General features: G+C 52.6%; 2 protein-coding genes across 14 annotated transcripts in view; one reads left to right on the forward strand and one right to left on the reverse strand.

Annotated features, from left to right (window-relative positions):
* Positions 1 to 12,541, forward strand: part of Katnip (katanin interacting protein) — a 166,565-nt gene extending 154,024 nt beyond the window's left edge. For all 11 annotated transcript variants that reach the window (XM_039082889.2, XM_039082891.2, XM_017589397.3 and 8 more), the window contains 9 exons: positions 3,291 to 3,456; positions 4,419 to 4,576; positions 5,458 to 5,522; positions 6,663 to 6,773; positions 8,524 to 8,663; positions 10,004 to 10,105; positions 10,475 to 10,635; positions 10,719 to 10,807; positions 11,224 to 12,541. In XM_039082889.2, coding sequence (XP_038938817.1) covers positions 3,291 to 3,456; positions 4,419 to 4,576; positions 5,458 to 5,522; positions 6,663 to 6,773; positions 8,524 to 8,663; positions 10,004 to 10,105; positions 10,475 to 10,635; positions 10,719 to 10,807; positions 11,224 to 11,282 — 1,051 coding nt within the window. In that variant the 3' untranslated portion in view covers positions 11,283 to 12,541. The remainder of the gene's footprint in view (positions 1 to 3,290; positions 3,457 to 4,418; positions 4,577 to 5,457; positions 5,523 to 6,662; positions 6,774 to 8,523; positions 8,664 to 10,003; positions 10,106 to 10,474; positions 10,636 to 10,718; positions 10,808 to 11,223) is intronic.
* Positions 12,542 to 16,172: 3,631 nt separating this feature from the next.
* Gsg1l (GSG1-like) overlaps positions 16,173 to 19,511 on the reverse strand; it is a 213,914-nt gene continuing 210,575 nt past the window's right edge. For 2 of the 3 annotated variants that reach the window (XM_039094643.2, XM_063271351.1), the window contains exon 7: positions 16,180 to 18,955. In XM_039094643.2, coding sequence (XP_038950571.1) covers positions 18,858 to 18,955 — 98 coding nt within the window. In that variant the 3' untranslated portion in view covers positions 16,180 to 18,857. Of the gene's footprint in view, positions 18,956 to 19,511 lie in introns of all 3 variants that reach the window. The other variant, NM_001419662.1, reaches the window with a different exon arrangement.

Raw genomic sequence — 19,511 nt, forward strand, 5'->3', positions numbered from 1 at the left:
GTAACCAAGTGTGCCGTGGTCTGAGAAGCCCTCAAGCTTCAATAAATTTCTTTCTCTCACTTTTCCTTCCTTCATTTATTTTTATGTTTTAGGTTAGAATAAAAAATTGGATTTCATTAGGGCAACTTCATACACATGTCATCACACTTTGTCCTCACTCCTCCCCCCAACCATCCTTCCCTGTACCCTCTCAATCGCGTCCCTTTTTCTCCCAGTTAAGCCACGCTTGCTGCCAAGTGTTCTATTATGCTTCTATCCCCATCTTTTTTTTTTTTTTTTTTTGGTTCTTTTTTTGGAGCTGGGGACCGAACCCAGGGCCTTGCGCTTCCTAGGCCAGCGCTCTAACCACTGAGCTAAATCCCCAACCCCTCTATCCCCATCTTAAGATCCCTTCCTTCCCTCCAGTGAAACCCTTTCTAGTTTTTCAATATAAATGCATACACACACACACACACACACACACACACACACACACAGCTTTAGGCTCCATAGCTAGAAGACATTCAGACATAGAAGTCTAAGTCTGGTTGCATCCGTTTTCCTGTAAACACCTTATGGTTGCATTTTTCTTTATGGGTGCATAAAATTCCATTATGTGTATGCACTGCACCTAGACTCAGTCCGTTGTGCTGCCTCTGTATGTTGTAGCAGTAAACACGAATGTGCATGTATCTCATGGTAACACTGACTTAAACCCAGGAGAGTTAGAGCTGGGCCAGGTAGTAGATCTATGGGGGAGTGGGTATGAAAATCCCCCATAATGATTTCTGTGACCCCTAACAGCAGGAATGAGGGGCCCTCATTCCCCATATTCTCTCCAGCATTGGTTGCTGTTTATTTTCTTGACAGGGTGAGATGGATTCTCAAAGCAGTTTTCCCTGATCCTTAGGAATGATGTTTTGTTTTTGTTTTGTTTTCCCCCAAATCTTTATTGGCCATTTTGATCTCTTCTCTTTAATCCTGCCATATGGAGCTGACAAACATTGTCCCCATTCTATAGGCTCTCTTCACTCTGGAGCACTCCTCACCTCCATGGTTCTGGTTTTCTTAGGACAGGGTTTCTGTGTGTACCAACAGGACTTCAAGTTCAAATCCTCCTGATTTACCTTCAAGTACTGAGATTATAGAAGTATACCACCAACTCTTTTTTGTTTGTTTGTTTTCCTATTTTTCTTTTATTTAAAGTAGATTTTTTTTTTTAGTCAGATGTGGTATTGTATGCCTTTAATTCCATTACTCAGGAAGCAGAGGCAGGCAGATCTTTGAGTTCAAGGCTACTTAGCAAGTTCCAGGACAACCAGAGCTATACAGAGAAACCCTGTCTTGAAAAATAAAAACATGTTTTTCATTCATCACATTCTGATTATAGTTTCCCTCCCCCAACTCCTCCTACTTTCTCCCCTCCTCCTCTCTCATCAGGACCTACACCCTTTCTGTCTCATTAAAAAACAAACAGGAATCTAAAGAATAATAATAAAATAAGACAATAATACAAAAACAAACAAATGGGAATAGAACAAAACAAATAGAAGGAAAGGGCCAAAGAAAAAACATAAGAATGTTATACAGACACAGACACAGACACACATTTGCACACACAGGGATCCCATAAAAGCACTAAACTGGGAGCCACGATGTATATGCAAAGGACCTGTAAGGCTTTAAAAAATGTCCTGGCAAAACGTGAGACAAGAACCTGCAAGGATGGTATTGAGCACCTTTTCTGTTGCCCTTTACTGCTGGGCATGGGGCCTGGCCTCAAGCCATCCTTTATCCTTGTTGGTGATCTCAGATTCTGGGAGTATCTGTGCTCACTTATGTATTTGTTTGCAATATTTAGTTTTTGTTTGTTTGGAGTTCTGGGGATAGAAACCAGAGCCCCCTGGCAAGCATTCTACTTCCAACTGCCCCTTCCCAGCCTTCAGATATGACAGGATGGCCCAGGTCTTGTCTCTCTTGCCCCATCTGTCCTCTACCATATCCCTGCAATGACAGGGCCCCAATGGTGGCCACAGAGTTTAGAGACCCCCATCTACACATGAAAGAGGCTTGTTGCTACTGGGTCTCTGAAGGGCAGAACCAGGAGGTGACTGCAAAGGAGGAGACTTGTTTTGCCACCAGCCTGTCTGCCATCTATCTCCAGTGTCCCCTCTCCCAAACTGTAACAGTTTTGCTGGCACCCAGTCCCCAAGACAGAAGTGATTGCTTTGGAAGGAAACAGCAGTCTGAGCAGCCAGCTTCCTTCACAAACAGCAGGGTCAGCCTGCTGAATTTCCTCAGTTTTAACATGCCAGCAATTGTAAGACACACCATCCATCAATTTAATAACAGCCTTTTAGAGCACGGGAGAGAGAACGCTTTACCTCCATGGATGAACACTTAGATTTATTCTAAACCTCAAACTATCAAATGGTAAGGGGAAAAGTTGATTTTTAGATATGGGAATTGTGGCCACAGCCAGAGTTGCTCACAGTACAGACGTCCTCAAGGTCCTTAGGGTTCAAGGGTAGAGTGGGGTGGGGCTGATTATCTCTGAGTCGGGGTCTTCAAGTGGCCATGCCACAACAGAGGACAGAGGTTGGGTCCAGGCTAAAGAGGCTGAGGCAGGTACAGATGCAGAGGGGCTGAGGTAACTAGTTTGGAAATCCCTCCTGCTAGTTAGGGTTTCCCTGGGACACGCAGACCTGTGGCTACCAAGCAGATTAGCTCATCACAATCGTGCCTCTTCTGGCACTTGTCCCTGGCCTAGGTCTGCCAGGTTCCCTGATGTTCGCCAAGAGAGAGGGGATGCACTTCCAGCAAACTGCCTCCACAGCTTGCAGAACATCTGGGCAACAGAGAAAAGCCCTACCCCCACCCCCAGTGCACCCTTTCTGAGCATTGATGCTGAGGTCATGACCTCATTCCCAGCTTGCAGTTGGTCCCTGCTTCTTGTGGTCTGCCTGCCTGGCCATACTATGACATCTCTTGATCCCATTAACCACGGCACATCCTAGGTAGGGTACCTGCACCACAGTTCTGTGATGAGCGTATTTCTACGTCCAGCCTTCCTGACACACAGAATGTTCATCTTTAGCAGAAGTCTCCCACCCTGGGGTCACCAGGCTGAGGGATTCCCAAGGAGGACACAGCTGTCTCTGTGGAAGTGTTGAGGATGAGTGTCTCTCAGCTCCTTCTTGAGCATTGCTCGACTTCACTGCTCTCCCACCTTCCAAAGCAAAGCAGGATGAGGGAAGCAGGCTTCCTAAAGGCTTCCCACCATCTTGCTGACCCGATCTCCTTGCCTGCAGGTTAATCGATGGCATGAACATCACCACCGAGGATGAGCACATGTGGCTGATCCCCTTTTCCCCTGGGTTGGACCATGTGGTTATGATCCACTTTGACAGAGCCCAAAGCATTGCTGGCCTGCGCCTCTGGAACTACAATAAATCTCCGGAGGACACCTACCGAGGGGTAAGCCGGGCAGAGCGGAGTCCACTGTCAGGAAGGCAGCATGATGAATGGCTGGCGTGGGTGCTGGAGAGGAGCATAAATCCTCCAGAACCTTCCAATGGAGGGGGTGGGGGGACGATACCCAGGGAGAGAGCAAGCTGCATTTCCTTTGCACACAGCAAGTATAGCCAGCAGCCCAGGGCAGCCTGGGGAACTGCAGGGTTTTGCTTCTCTTGGAACTGTGCGTGCCCTTCCCACACTGCCAGGCTTGTCTGTCAGCTGCAGGCCTGTGTCCACTGAGCACTGGCTGGGGAGGGTGTTGTCGGCAGGCTCATGTGCACACCTCATTTCATCAGGCTCTTGCCCTGCCTCCTCTACTGCCCCATCTCCAAGGGCTCCAAGGAAGGCTGGGAAAGAGTCTGCCATTCTGTTGGGGCTACACAGCTAGAGTCTGGTCTGCCAAGCATGAAGCCCACACTCTTTTTCGATTGCTAGTGGGAAGGCAGGGATGGCAGGTGGCCTCAGAAGGCTTGTATGTCTTTGCAGTTTGCTGGCAGATCCTAGTAGCATGGCTAGAGGATTCCTGCCTAGACAGTATATGCATGCGTGTGTGCGTGCTTGCACGTGTGTGAGTGTGCACATGTGCTCAGTAAGCTCTCGGCGAGCACAGTGCCACTACCTGTCAGCCCTGAGGCTGTGAGGAGGACCAGCTGGATCTCTGCTATGTACCCAGAAAGGACTTAGCAAGTGTTGAAAGTAGGAAGATGGAGCCTATGCCCATCTCCCAGGTGGGGAAGGAGGTGGAGAGAGCTGGAGGCCTGCACAGCACTGCCACAGGTCCCTGCCACTGGTGTCTGGAGTCCCTTCACCCCCCTGAAATGCATGCATGGGGAACATAGGTAAGTCACTGGGCTCAAAGTAGAATGTAACTGTCACTGGAACTCAGGCTTCCCTGGCCTGGTAATCTGTGTCTCCTTTGCTAGGTTAAAATCGCACATGTGTCCCTGGATGGCCTGTGCGTGTCTCCTGCAGAAGGCTTTCTCATCCGAAAGGGGCCTGGTAACTGCCATTTTGATTTTGCACAAGAAATCCTCTTTGGGGACTACCTACAGACCCGGCTACCACCAGCACCCAGCAGGAGGTGAGGGGTTGGGTCTGCATGTGTGTGCACCCTCAGGGCCTATTGTCCAGAACACCCCTGGTTGCCTCCAGGCCGCTCCTGTTCCCCAGCCCTGGTCCCTGAAGAGCAGATGAAACGTTTGCTGGGCGTCCCGGAGGCTGCTCCAGCATCAGAGCATAACCCAGTGAGGTTTGCCCATCTACAGTCCCCAGTGTCTGAGTGCCAGAACCCACAACAGGGAGACAAAAGAGCCCACTCCCACTCCCCAGTGGTAAAAATTGTAACCATGCCCTTGCTCAAGACAGCCCAGGGAGGTCTATAGAGAGGAGCTGGAGGAGACGGCAGAGCCGGGGCTCTCTCTCCCGGAGCCAGTATGGCCCATGCACTTGGGTTTTGGTTTTGATTTTGTTTGGGGGTTTTTTATTGTTCCCCTTTCTCTTCTGCATCCCCATCCTGCCTACACTCCAGGGCTTTTACTGTGTCCAGTCTGACCGCCATTAGAGGCCTCCTCAGACTTCTGCCCATCCAAATGACCTATCAGGCATCCTGCCCCATCAGCAGCACCTAACCCTAAGATTCCCGGCCTCAGGTCCCTCTAAAGAGCAGGAGGTGTGGTTAAGAGAATCACCCCAGAGCACGCCCCACTCAAGTGCCTGGCTTGCACAGTGGCTTCATCACTCCGTCCTGGTCTGCATCTATGTCTGAGTTAAACATGTCTGCACTTTTAGGTACTCTTAAGGCTAGCAAAGGTCTGTAACAGAAAAGAGCTAGGTCCTCCACTGCCCCTATACAAACACTGCATCTCCCCTGGGCTGCTATGTCTGTAGTCCGTGGCTGAGGAGCGTCTGTCTCATGAGCCTCTGGAGCAGAAGGCTCATAGTGCTGTTTTGGTCTCTTTCCAGGTTAGATGCGAAGAGCCTGGAGCGAGCCAGCATGGACTACGAGGCCCCACTCATGCCCTGTGGCTGTATCCTTCTCCCAACCAGCACAGAGCCCAGCAGCCCAGTGCCCACACAGGGAAAGGGAAACTAATGAAGGTGTCACTAGGACATAGTAGCAGCATGGGACCCATCTGCCCTGTGGAAGACTGGAGTTGTGGAGGTGGCACAAAAGACCCAGCTGAGGGGGGCTGGAAAAGAGACAGGTGACTCAGGAGCATGGCAAGGAGATGGCAGGGACAGAGGCAGTAAGAGCACCCCCCATTCCCAGTGTGACCTCATTGTATGGCCAGCAGAGCATCAGCCCTGGGAGCAGGTCACAGTGACAGCCTCACTTCCCAGCCGTGAAAGCTAAAGTGCAGGAGCCAGGCATAGCAGAGGAGTCAGGAGGATCATGAGACCTTCCCAGACCATCCCTGACTACATAATGAGACCCTGTCTCTTAAGAAAGAAAGAAAGGAAGGAAGGAAGGAAGGAAGGAAGGAAGGAAGGAAGGAAGGAAGGAAGGGAGAGAGAGAGAGAGAGAGAGAGAGAGAGAGAGAGAGAGAGAGAGAGAGAGAAAAGAAAAAGAAAATTAAAAAGAAATCCAAAAGCTAGAATTAAAAGAAACAAGTCAGAGAGGACAGATAGCTCGCCTCTGCCTGTGTGGAAGGGTCCAGGTCCAGAAGGAAGCAGTTGCTTTGCCTGTGACTGCCTGGGGTGTGTCTTTGCACTCAGGACTTCCACTCCTGCTCCTAGAAACTGGGGCCTGGGAAGATGAAGCCTGGGTGGGGGCAGGTGCTGCCCTGCGGACCTTGTTCGTAGGAATCATTCTGCTGTAGCCTGAGGCTGTTTCCCTGTCCTCAACATGCTTGTTCCCGTGAACCTGAAAGACAGAGGAGGAAGGAAGTTTCTTCTTCTAACCATTTCATAACTGGGGACACTGAGGCTCGAGATGAGAGTAGTCCCAGCATCCTTTGTCCAATGGTCTGCTCCTAGGATTCCTGTTGCTTCCCGTCCCCTCCCAGGGCCCAGGGCAGGCGGTGTGGCAAGTGTGATGCTGTGTTCCTTTTGACAGACATCCATCTCTGGGGGACTCTTCCATCAACAAACAAGAAGAGCCCATCACATCCGCCACTGTGTGGCTTTCTCCAGCACTCGGAGCTTCTCTTCCTTAATCACACACACAGTCATTTTCCAGTTCCAGCTGCTGTCCAGCTGGGGAGATCCCTACTACATTGGCCTCACGGGGCTGGAGCTGTATGATGAGCATGGGGAGAGGATCCCGTTGTCCCAGAACAGTATCCTTTCCACTGGGAGCAGGAGCTGGCACAGAGGATGCTGCTGGTGATGGGGGCAGGGTCCCAAGCCTATAATGCTAGCACTCAGGAGGTGGCGGCAGGAAGATTTTTGCCTATGGAGGGCAAATTGCCAATACAGTTTTGAGGGCAGCCTGAGCTACATAGCAAGGCCCTATTTCAGAAGACCATGAAGGTCAGACATGGTGACCCACGCCTTTAATCCTAGCACTTGGGAAGCAGAGGTAGACAGATCTCTGTGAATTTGAAGCCATCCTGGACTACTTAGTGAGATCTTGTCCCAAAATGCAAAACAAAAGGGAAGATCTGATGCTGCTGGTGGGTGGTAGGGGTGGTGGTGGGAGGATTGGGGTGGTGATAATTAAGGTAGTTGTGATACTGGGATGATGGTGGTGATGATCGTGATGGTACTGATGATGACGGTAATGGCAACGTGGAGGGCTGTCACTGGCCCCTTAGAGCTTGCCAAGGCCACTGCATCTGGTTCTCTTAAGACCAGAGTTCTATGGTTGAGAGTGTGGGAGATTCACAGGCCCTTCTCAGAGAGCACAGCACCTGGTGTTCTAAAGGCTCTAAGTCTGCAGGAGAACTCAGTGAGAGAAGTGTATTAACTGGACCCTTTGCTCGCGGTGTGCCCATTGGAGCTTGTTGGTTGGTCCGGAGGCTTCTGAGACATTTCTGTTGGCGACTGATATTTTTAAATGCCAGCCTCTGGAACTTAATCTGAGAAGTGTCAGTACAAGGCCCTCAGTCATATGGAATGACCGTGACTAAAGCAAAGGACTCATGGATGCCTTTACAGTTTACCTCAGTGCCGACTCCAGGAGCTCCTGTTAGCTAACAGCCCTCTAAACTCGATGGCTCCTGAGGGCTCCTTCTGTGCCAGGCACTGCTAGAATTTATCCCATGAACTCCACAGAAATCTTGTGAACAGAACATTCTGGAATCTTAATTGTCCCGGGGAGGAACTTGAGACAGAGAGGTTGTCTGCCTGAGGTCACACAGCCCAGTTGTAAAGCTGAGACGTCTCTTGCCTCTCTTCTGTGTCACCTGCTTAGCAGCAGCCCTTCAGGTAAGGAAAGGCATGGCCCCAGAGCATCCTGTGATTGCCTGGGGCCTGGAGTCTCTGCAGCTATTGTCTTCCTCATAACTTAGTGAATGACTCCTGGAACTAAATAAAAAGTTCCACTGATATCATCACCAAGAGGGCTTATAGCCAGTATCCTCTGAGGCTCCCCTGCCCATCTTGGAGACATTTTATGCTTCAGTACAGGTGATGTGACAGGATCAGTGAGGTCCAGTGGCTGGCCTGAGATTTCCTGTCACAGGGACAGAGCTGAACCCAGATTCTGCACACACATGTTGAGGTCTCTTCTCTAGTCAGCTCCTGTTGGGCCAGGGTGGCAAACTTGATAAGGTCATGACCTGCCAGAGTCACCTGCCTGCCCAGCGGGGCTTTACCTGTGCTTCTGCAAACCCCTTATGTCCAGCTAGCCCACCTGTGGTCCTCTGACTTTGACCCCTTAGCCCCACACAGATGAATCCCCTTGGCCACAACCCCATTTTCTTAGAATGCATTTATTTTCACTGTCATTTCCCACACTGCTAGAGGGTAGGAAATCTCCAGCCCAGCATCTCCTGACACACACTGCTGACAGCTCCACACACTTGAGGGTGACGCACTGTGCTAAGTGTATGAGTTTGGGTTCTGACAGCTTAACTTCCACCTCAGATATTGCTGCCTTTCCAGACAGTGTGAATGCACTAGAGGGTGTATGTGGGGATGTGAGAACCCCTGACAAGCTTATCGACCAAGTCAACGACACCAGTGATGGCAGGCACATGTGGTTGGCTCCCATCCTGCCTGGCTTGGTAGGTATCTGGCCTTGGGGTTGGATAGGTGCCTGCCCTTGGCCCAGTGACAGCTGAAACATTTGAGAGCCATCAGAGAGGGGCAGCTGTGGCTAACAGCTGTGGGTGTAGCCCTTCCAGGCCTATAGTCCCTTGTCTCACTCTAAAAACTTTGCCCAAAAAGGCACCAGACACCAGATGTGTGAGGAGCTCCAGGAACCCTGAAGTCAGGAGTCTCTCTACAGGTGCTGGAGGACAGAGACCACTGGCCTCATGTGCATCTGCTGCCTCTCTTTGTCAAAGCCCCCTTCAGCCCACTCTACCCTGGCATCGTCCACATGCCTCCTCTCCTTTGCCTGTCTCTGCTCCTTACATGACTACCCACGGCCACAGTGTGGCCACCTTGCCCTCCCTATAGCTCCAGTTGGTCATGTCATCCATTCTTACGCTGATTGCCTTTTCCAGCTCTTAAACCCTGCAGCGGGCCTGATCCATCGTCCCAGAGAGGAGGGAGGGAGGTCCAGGAGAGGGTGTAGGCCATCAGCACCTCCACCTCAGAGCCAGAACCTATTTTCAGAACATGGTGGGATTCTTTCCTGCTCATGTAACTGTGTATAATAAAATGGACATTTTCCACTTAAAAGAGAGAACAACTCCCAAAGACCACAGGGCCAACTCCTCAGCCCCATCCTCTGTTACAAAGGGTTACACCAGCCCTGTGTCCCTTAGACTCCAGCCTAAAACAGAGTTCACTGCTCTCCTCTGGCTGCTGCCATACTCCTAGTGGGAATCTAAGGGTCTGAGCAGAAGGATTCCACACAGCCATCGCTGTTTGCAGGCCACTGCATGCTGCAGGCCGGGCTCATTCACACTTAGTTCTTTATTTGGCCTTCCAAGTGGCCCCTTTGTGATGTGGAGCCTGCTGCTAATCTGGGGCTGGGTGCTAGTCACTGAATAATTCCCCAGCAGGCATGGGTTGGAAGAAACCCTGGGAAAGGACAAATGGGTCAGCACCATGCACATTGTTTGGTGGCGAGAAGCTCCTGGCCTCTGCAGGTGGAAACTGTCCCTGGGCTTGACCCGATGAACAGAAGGCAGGGCTGCCCTCAATTCTCTGCCAGTATTTAAATGAGAGCCACAGCAGCAGGAGGCCGAAGGCCCTTCCAGAGCCAGCTCAGCAGTTTATTCCAAACGCAACTACACGTGACTTGACTCAAAATGGGCTCTGAGGAGAAGAGAAGCAACAGACCGCCAGGCTCCCACGTGAAGAGTGGGGCCCAGCTCCCTGCCCTGGTGTCTGGGCCCTGCCCGAAGCTCTGCTTCCAAACACAGCTGCTTCAATTAGCTTTGCTCTCTGACAGGTGAACCGAGTGTATGTCATTTTCGATCTGCCCACCACTGTGTCTATGATCAAACTGTGGAATTACACGAAAACACCTCAGCGAGGGGTGAAGGAGTTTGGCGTGAGTCTCCACTAGCTGGTGTGGGAGATCCTTGTGCTTGCTGGAAATTAGGCTGGGGCAGTTATCATTTGGTGCAGTTTAGTCTCGATCCCCAGTTATAACCTTGGAAGTACCTGGTCCTGAGAGCAGGGAAATGGCCTGGAAATGATCCAAAGCCGTGGGGGATAGAGACTGAGTCTGCCTCATCTCTACATTTGGTCACCCAGTGCTGAGAACATCCCCCAGCCTCAACTTCCAAATCTGCAGCCCAAGCTGACAACACATGCCCTCCCTGCCAGTGTGGGGGAGATCCTTGGGCTTGGGTTGCATTGCTAGGGTTGGGGTAAATGTGGGAGGGTGCCTGGGCCTCACTCCTACTCTGTCTCTTAGCTGCTGGTGGATGACTTGCTGGTGTACAATGGCATTCTTGCCATGGTGAGCCACGTGGTTGGGGGCATCCTACCCACATGTGAGCCTACCGTGCCCCACCACACCATCCTTTTTGCCGAGGACACTGACCTCTGTCACCAGGAGAAACACACCATCATCAGGTATGCCCCTCACCAGCCCTAATGAAGATGGATGGCGGGACGTGGTCTGGGGCCTGATGCGCCTTCTGTCTCCCCTTCTGCAGTAAGCCTGAGGAAGACCAGGACATACAAATGATGAATGAAAACCAGGTCATCACCACCTCTCGCAGGAAGCCAGCCACTGCTGACCCAGGTGGGTGGCATGCCTCTGCCCTGGGCATGCCTGTCAGAGGCTTGGTCTATATGGAGAGGAAGTCAAGTACACTGGCCTTGCCCTGCCCACCTAAAACGTCTTCCCCTTCACTCTTGTCCCAGAGTAGCTTCCCTGTGGTCAAGAGAGAAGGTACACTGTGGGGAAACAGGAAAGAAAACCAAGTGGAAGGCTCCATGGGGCAGGTGGCATTTGAGCTGAGTCCTAAAAGACATCTGATAATATAGGCAAAGGCCCTGAGGATGGCATGATAGAGTCCATTCCATGCATGGGATAGGTTAGGCAGGGTGCCCAGAACTTAGGCCTAGCCAGGTCTCCACCTATCTGAATGGCCAGCCAGGTATATAGTTGTTCTCAAGGGCAGTGTAACTCACACCTCCTGTGCCCTGTTTCCACAGCCTTACGTCCCAAAACCTGCATACGTGAGAAGGAGAGCTCAAGGCGTTGGCGGTGCTGACTGGAGCAGGAGGGAGAGCCTCTTCGGGCTGGCTAGGCTCCATCACCAGCCCCAAACAGCACCGGTGTCCCTCAGACTTCAGGGCTGGCCAGCTGGGACCCCTCGGGCTGGAAGAGCATGGAGGGACAAGGGACTTGAATCACAGCCCCAGGAGCCATAGGAGTCAGGCGAAAGGGTCAAGAACAGGATAGCTGCTCCCTGCGACACAGGGCTGGCTGCTGGGAGCCAGGAACACTTGGTTCCTCTCTGTGCCTCTCCTGTGAGGTTCATAAGAGCAGGGCCTCTGGCACCCGAGTCCTAGGCAGCCCCTGACCCAGGCCCAGAACTCAGTACCAAGACCATGGAGCCTGTGCCCCTCCTCCACTACACAGCCCTCCTCACTAAGGGCAACAGCTGCTAAGAGGCCACTGTGCTGCAGCTCCTCTATCCAGTGCCTCTGGAGACCTGATGGGGCTAGTCCTCTGTTCAAGCCTGATTCAGGATGGGTCAAGGACATGTGTCCTGCTGAGGAGAGGAAGTGAGCTGTAGCGAGTGCTGAAACCTGCCCTTAGCCCCTACATCTCCTCCTATCACAACACACGCGCGCGTGCACACACACACCCTCTACCTGCAAGTCAGAGTTGGGAGGGCCTAGGCTCAGCCCTGCTTCTTCTCCCTGCAGCCCAGAGCCCCATACCTGTGTGTACATCTATGGAACAAGCTCAGATCAGGGACCTAATCAGTCTCCCAGTAGTGGGTAATTTCTGCTTCCAAATATTAATCTGTTATTTTCCTGGCTCGGGGCCCAGTGGGGCGGTGCCATGGTGCCGAACTCAGTACATTCTGATACTACCAAGAATCACAAACCCTTTTAAGCAGCAACACCCAGCAGCTGTACAGATGTTTTAATTCAGATCCAGCTGACAAGCAGATAGGATTGCTTCTCTGATGAGAATCCATCATCTCTGTAGCCTCCAGGGCCTCCCCACCCCCACCCCCTGGCTCCTCCACTTACTCCCAGGAGAGCCATCAAACCAACTCTAGGCGAATCAGGGCCACTCCTTTAACAGGAATCCAGCTTCTACTCCTTGGGGTGGGCTCAGGTAGATTTTTCTGGAACACCTAAGACTGACCTTGGCGTGCTCCCTCCAGATACTTGGTGGGTGTTTATAAGTGTGTATTCCATGCACTCTCAGAGGGAAGGCGCTGGCACAAGCATTAACTGTCAAACAAATGTTTATTTTTTCTTACAAAATCAATAAAAGATGTTATTAAGAATAGAGTGTGGTGCACTGGATGTTGTCAGCCAGAGGAGGTCCTTGTTGTCTCCAGCCCTAAGCCAGGGCTGGGGGGCCTGAGGCTTGCTGAACATTCAGGCCCCTCTGAGCTGAGCCTGCACTGCCCGCAGGTGGGGACGAGGCATTGGACTCTCTTTCTCCAAGGAATCCGCCTGCCACCATGAAAACAGACACCGGAAAACCATTTAATCCATGTCACATATGAAGTGACTGGGTGTGAGTGAGGCTGGCAGTAGAAATGTCCTAGGGTGGTACTCTCTAGATGCCCCCATGGCCCCTTTGTTCTGATGGATTTCATGTCCTTAACAGCCAGGAGGTCAAGGCAAGGAGCACATGCGAAGGGAAGGAGCAAGGCTGTGGCAACAGTGTTTGCCGGGAGGCCCCAGCCTTGAGGACCTGCCACAGGCCAGAGAGTTTGTACAAGGCTGCATGCCCACTAGTGCCAAGGCTGTGTCCCAGATCACAGACGTTGCACGTTCCTAACACCATGCACATGCGGTCTGCAGGCCTCCCTGGAAACTGGTCGGCTCACAGCAGAAGGGCAGCTCTTGGCTGCTTGTTTCATTATAAGAGCAACAGTGTCAATAGTAGCCAGCATATACCCTCCTCCAGGTAAACGGGCCTGTGGGTGATGGACACAGGCCTCATTTGCTGTGGCTGCCCTCCTCCCAGCACACTGCATGTTGTGCAGTGCTTCTACGGCTGGCTGACCTGAGTTGTAGCACAGGTGCACCATCCTCCATGCCCAACCCAAGTCCCCCTCTCCTGAGCTCCCCCGGTGGTGTTACCCCAATGGAGTCTGGGCTCCGACCCAGGCTTCCCTACCCAGACTGCACAGCAGCTTCTGGAGTTGCCCCAGCATCCAGACCTTGGACTTCACAGGCATCCCTCCAAGAGACATTCAGCTAAGTCTTCTAGGGAGACTCTTAAGAGCATGATGCAGGGATCTTGGAACTGTGTGACATTAATGGAGACTGCCAGGGCAATAAGCCACCCTCTGGCCTGCCCCTCTTCCGTGTTCAGCCACAGTTGATTGCTCCAAAAGCTTCTCACAGCCGTTGATGGGACAAAGCCATGCCCCACCCTACACTCCATGCTTACCCCTGTCTTTTGTAGTAGGCTCTCTTTTCTACCAATTCTGAGACTCCACCCAACTTGCTCTCTACCAAGCAAGGGAAGGGGGGGCACACCCCAGCTAGCCCTGTCCCCAGCTTGTCCTCACCCTGTCTCAGACCTTATTTCTGTATAACAGCCCCCTGCCTCCTCCTAGCCCCCTTCCCTAGCTCAGTCAGACCCACTCCATCAGCAGGCCACAGTCTCCCAGGAAATCACAGGTGACAGTATGGGAGCTCAGTGGCGAGTAGTCCAAGACGGACTGGCCAGGGGACAGGCAAAGCCCTACAGTACTTTCCTGTCTGTCCACAGTGGGATCCCCAGGGCAGAAGACTGGCTTCTCCTCATGGCAGTGACTGTACCACTGTTGGGTCGGACACACAGTGGCCTGGGTAGAGCTGAGCAGCAGTTGTGGGTTGTTAGTCTCTGTTGCTGTGCTGGAGCACCATGACCAGAAGCAGGTTGTGAAGGAAAGGGTTTATCTAGCTTACATACCCAGAGTCGCCATCCATTGAGAGAAGCCAAGGCAAGAACTCAAACTGGGCAGGAACCTGGAGACAGGAACTAATGGACAGGCCACAGAGGGGTGCTGCTTACTGGTTGCTTCCTCACGGCTTGCTCGGCCTGCCTTCTTATACTGCTAGTTCCACAGGCTCTGGGGTGGTACTGCCCACAATGAGCTGAGCCCTTGTGCAGCAATCACTCTAGACTTGCCCACAGCCCAGTTTTACACAGGCAGTCTCTCAGGTTAGGTTATCGTCTCTGATGATGCTTGCTTGTGTCAAGTTGACAGACTAGTCAGTACAAGGGTACTAAGAGCCCAGAGCACCAACCAGCCCAGGCCAGGGACTCTTAGAACTCAGCCCTTCCCAGCTCACACACCATCCAGAATCTGATTTCCATAGAGGTAGGGAACACATCCCTATCCTTCCATCCAGAGAACTGTTGCCTGAATCTCTCAAGGCCTACCTGGCCTCCCGTGTCTCTGCCTGTCCAGAATCACATCCAGAGCAAGCCTTCAGCAAGGCCAGCTTCCAGCCACCCTTCCTAACCCTCCCTCCCTCTGAACATTTGACTCTAATGCCTAAGCTACCACCTCCCCCAAGGCCTGGTTCAGTCCCTCAGTTCACCCTGTCTCCAGGCACACACAGCCAAAAGGAAACCTCAACACAAGAGCAGCATGTACTGACCCTACCTGTCCAAAGACCCCATCAATCTGGCATCCCTCATGAGGTCCCCAGTCTTTGCCATAGTCCTGGGGTCTCCAACATCAAATCCCAGAAGTCTGTTCAGGGGCAGCCCATCCTTACCCCAAGCTTCAAGCACTAGGTTCTGCCACAGTACCATGCAGTCTACCTGAGGGTACCTCTCAACCCCAGAGCCTTTGCACGGGCTGTGTGTATAACACACATTTTACCTAGTGTCTCCTGCCCTATGCTTCAGCCATGGCGTCCGTGGCCCCTTACAGTTTCCACTTGCCCCGCTCTCTCTTTGAAGTGGCTTTCTTATTGTTAGGGGTGGCATGGGTAATCTCCTGCCCTATTATGTTTCTCCATCTTGTTTCCTTGTGGCAGCTCAGTGTACAGCTATGCTCTGTGTGTGTGTGCCCCTGGTCTCCTGGTGACTTGTTGGGGTCAGCCACTGAGATGGCAGGATTCACACCTAGGTCTGTCCAAGTGCACATCAGGAGGCTTTGTGCAGCCCTCACTTCCTCCTCCATAGCTGTGACTCCTGCCAGCCTTCTCATCAGGCCTGGCAGCAAAGGCTCATGAATCAACCTGACATTTCCATTACCTGGGAGATGAGTGTGTGACCAGGTCCCGGTGCTGTGGTGGGGTGGGGCGGCGGGTGACCACTCATCGAGGCCACAAACACAGGGAAGCAGTGGTGACTGGGGCCTGCCCATCAGCTTTGGCCAGGGAAAGACAGCCATGGGTCCCTCTGCATCAGGGAGCCTGCAGGCTCTGAGACAGCCCCTGCTGAGGCCTGGGAGTTGTGTCACACCCCCAGACCTGAACAATGATACACTGCACTTCTAGCATGGTGTCTGTGAACTGTCGGCCTGGCCCAAGTCAGCTTCTGAAGATCAATGGCCACATGTGGTCCAGGCCTGGGAAGAGTGACAGGCGTGCACCTGCTCAGGGGGTGAAGCAGCTGCTGAGCCCGTGTAGTTCGGCCCTCGCCCCACTTCCAGGGCTCTGGGTGGTTGGTTTGTGGCCTCTCCCGGACCAAGTGGTACCTTCCGATTGTAGCTCCAGGCAAGAAGTACAGTGGCTTTTGCTCCCAACAGGAAGACAGCTCTCAAGAAGGGGACTGTAAGACCCATGTTGTCACTAATCTGGAACTGCTTCCTTTTATCTGGCAGCAGCCTTCCTGCTATACTGGAAGACAGCTGGTTCCAACGGCTTCCCAGGAGGATCTGAAGTCTCACGGCTCCATGTCCACCCTCCCTTTCTTCTCTCCTGGCAATAACCCCGTTCCAGTCACCCACATACCACAATCACAGACCACTTGCATGATTATTTATTTAGTATTTTTCTTTAAGCCAACTCTTTTTACTGAAACGCCTATTGTGGTTCACTCTACGCAGAAGCGCCTGCATCTGGAGCGTGGACACGCCCATACACTGTTTTCTAATACACATTTACATAAACACAGCTATTAAAATAGATGGCAGTTTTGCAACTAAAATCATTTCTTGGACCTTCTGGGGCCCGTGGCCAACTTCACAAGGCCCGTGGATGACCACTAAGACCTACAGAATTCCTGGTGGCAGGGTCAGATTCAGACCAGTGACCATGCTCAGGACCCAGCCCAGTGGCTCCCACTTGTGAAAGGTCCGTGCCACAGCTCCCCATACTGGTTTTCTGGTGTCCTCTGAGCACAGGCCTACCTGCACACAGAAGCATGTAGTCATCCTTTGCCCCTAGGTGCTCCTCCTGACCCAGAACAGACATTGAAGTCCTCTCCTCCCATGCCAATCCCTCCTCATGGCCCCTGAGTCAGCCACCCGACCCTCCATGGGCCTCTTTCCTCAACCACAGCACTCTCCTCCCACTTAGGGCTGCAAGCACACGGGAGTCCTGCCCTCATCATCATCTCTAGCCTGGAGCTGTGGTGACTTTCTACATACCTCACCTTAGCCGGTCCCACCCTGCCCAGAGCTGTTCCCAAGCTACAGGTCCTCCGAGGAAGCTTTGAATCCTCTCTGCAGCCTGGTTCCACTCCCCACAAACCTCCTTTTCCTCCATGCTTGTCTTTGGGCCATTTGAAAGCCTTCTCCTGTCCTGTCCTTCCTTCCACAATCTGACATCAGCAAGATGACTTGGGTATCATTTCCTTGATCACCAATCCTTCAGGTAGTCTCCAACAGGCACCGCCCCAGGTCCATGGCCTCAACTCTCCCCATTGACATGATGGCAGGGTGCTTTCCATGGTCCAGACTCTGCTCCCTGTGCTCACAGGCACCAGTCTATGCCATTCCCACACCCCACCCCCAGCAGCTATAAGAGGTAGGTACAGTGAAGAGTCCCATCTACAGGGTAAGGCCACCGGGGCTGAGGAGACAGGATCTGATGCTAGGCAGTCTGACTCCAGAGCAGGTACCACACCCAGCACTCAAACACTGAACTGTCACCTCCTATTCCACCCCTTGTCTGCTTCTCTGGAAGCTTCAGTGTCCCATCTCAGGGGCCTACCACACTGTGTGGCACACAGTAGGGGCACAATAGATGATGCCTGTATGTAGACAGATGCACCAATAGATAACTGGATGATAAAGATGGCTGAGGTATGGATGGGTGGATGGATGATTGACAAAGGGAGGAATGAGAGTGACAAAGGGATAATAGATGGGTGAATGGATAGTTGAGGGTGTATGGATGGATGGATGGTTAGATGGATGAATGGATGGATGGATGGATGGACTGTTGGATGGATGGATGGATGGTTGGATGGATGGATGGATGGATGGATGGTTGGATGGATGGATGGATGGATGGATGGATGGATGGATGGATGGGTAGATGGAGGGATGGATAGGTGATGAGTGGCTACATGCTGCTAAATGAGTGAATGATTAGATAGATGAACCATATATGAGTGGATGGGTGGATGTTGATTAAAGGGTCATGATACATAGATGGGCGGGTGGGTAAATGCTGGATGATGGGTGAGTGGATGGTGAATGGATGGATCTTGTATGGATGAATGGATGGGCAGATGAGTGGCTAAATGCTGACTAAATGGCTGGCTGGCGGGATGGTGGGTCATGGATGGGCAATGGGTAGATGAGTGAAGGAGAAGACCACATTCTGCCTGGGTCTGCCAATCCTTCAGGGCAGGATTAGGCTTTTGGGAGTGAGTCTAGTTTAATGTCCCACATGTCACCTCTAATCTCAAGCAAGAACCTTCCCTCTCTGGACCCCAAGCTCTCAAAGTCAAGATGGCAATTGTTATCTTCCCCACGCAGCTGAGCCAGAGGTTGTATGTAAAGTAGCCCTAGACACAGGGTAAAGCATCTCCAGGGTCAGGGTGGTGTCACATTGCTGAAGTTCCTGGACACATGCTCTGCGTCTAGCTCCTGGCCTGTCCTTCCTGCTCTGCCCACCTGTCTCTGTCTTGATCTTCCCCAGGCTGGGCCGGACTCTAGCTCATCCATAATGTTTGGCCCTGATCTCAGTGTCCAGGGCTCACACCTCTGGGGTAAGTTAATGATGGGGGAGCCAGCCCATACATAGCAAGAGAACAGAGTCAACAAGCATTTATTGAGCCCCTACTGTGCGCCTGCTGTGTGGCCCCTACAGAGGCAGACACTGCCTCTCCCTCAATAAGCCCTGCTCCCTGTCCCCACAGGACCCTGCCCCTCTGGGCACCCGCTTGACTTGGTGGCTGGCTGTGGGTGTCCAGCATCCAGTGCTCAATGCCCATGATCTTCCTGGCTTTCCAGCTGGGTGGAGCTCTAGGTGTGGTGGTGGCTGCTGTCTCTGAGTCTCTGTGCCACCTGGACAGTCCCTCAGGCCCACTTGACCCATTTCTGGGGCCCTGAGACCCAGGCAGCGGTGGCAGTCTAGGCCTGGTGTCTCCATGACAGGAGAGCTGAGTCCACAGCACAGAGACCAGGCTTCCATGTCCTGTGGGAGGGGTGTGCCAGTGATGGCAGGAAGGCAGGGGCGCTTGGGCCACATCACACCCAGTGCCCCAGGACCCAGCACTGACGGTTTAGCTCTGCTGCTTCATGAGCTGAGCTCCGTGGCCAGGAGTCTCCCATGTGTGGCTGGTGCCCTGAAAGAGACAAGGCAGATGCTGCTGACAGTGGCCTTCTTCCACCCACACCACCTTGACCTCTGGCCCAGCCTCGGCATGCTTCCCCCTGTTCCTGACAGACCAGCACACTGCACCATCCACCACCGGCCACGGACTCACTAGCATATGGAAACGCAACCAGAGCTACGTGCCAGCCACCAATCAACCCAGCAGGGTCCCACCAGCCCACTCACTCACAACCCAAACCCATTCATGCCCCTCCCACCCACCAGCCCCCCCCCCCAACCATCAGTCCCTTCCACTCTACTGCATACCCACCAGCCCTCTCTCCATACTTACGTCTCCCTGTAATCTAGACACTGAGGCTCTAACGCTTGCACTCACCAGCTTACCCACCAACAGACAAGTCCACTGCTTTGTCTGCCCACCCACCCATGTGTGTGTGCGCACAGGCTCAATAGCGCATACCATACTGACCACCTACCCTAGTCACACCCTAATCAACATCCGAAGCATCCCCTTCAGCCCTCCTCAGAGCAGATTCACTGAGTCCCCTCTTCCCCATTTACCACAC

This window comes from Rattus norvegicus, chromosome 1, assembly GCF_036323735.1.
Source record: "Rattus norvegicus strain BN/NHsdMcwi chromosome 1, GRCr8, whole genome shotgun sequence".
NCBI classification, from domain to species: domain Eukaryota; kingdom Metazoa; phylum Chordata; class Mammalia; order Rodentia; family Muridae; genus Rattus; species Rattus norvegicus.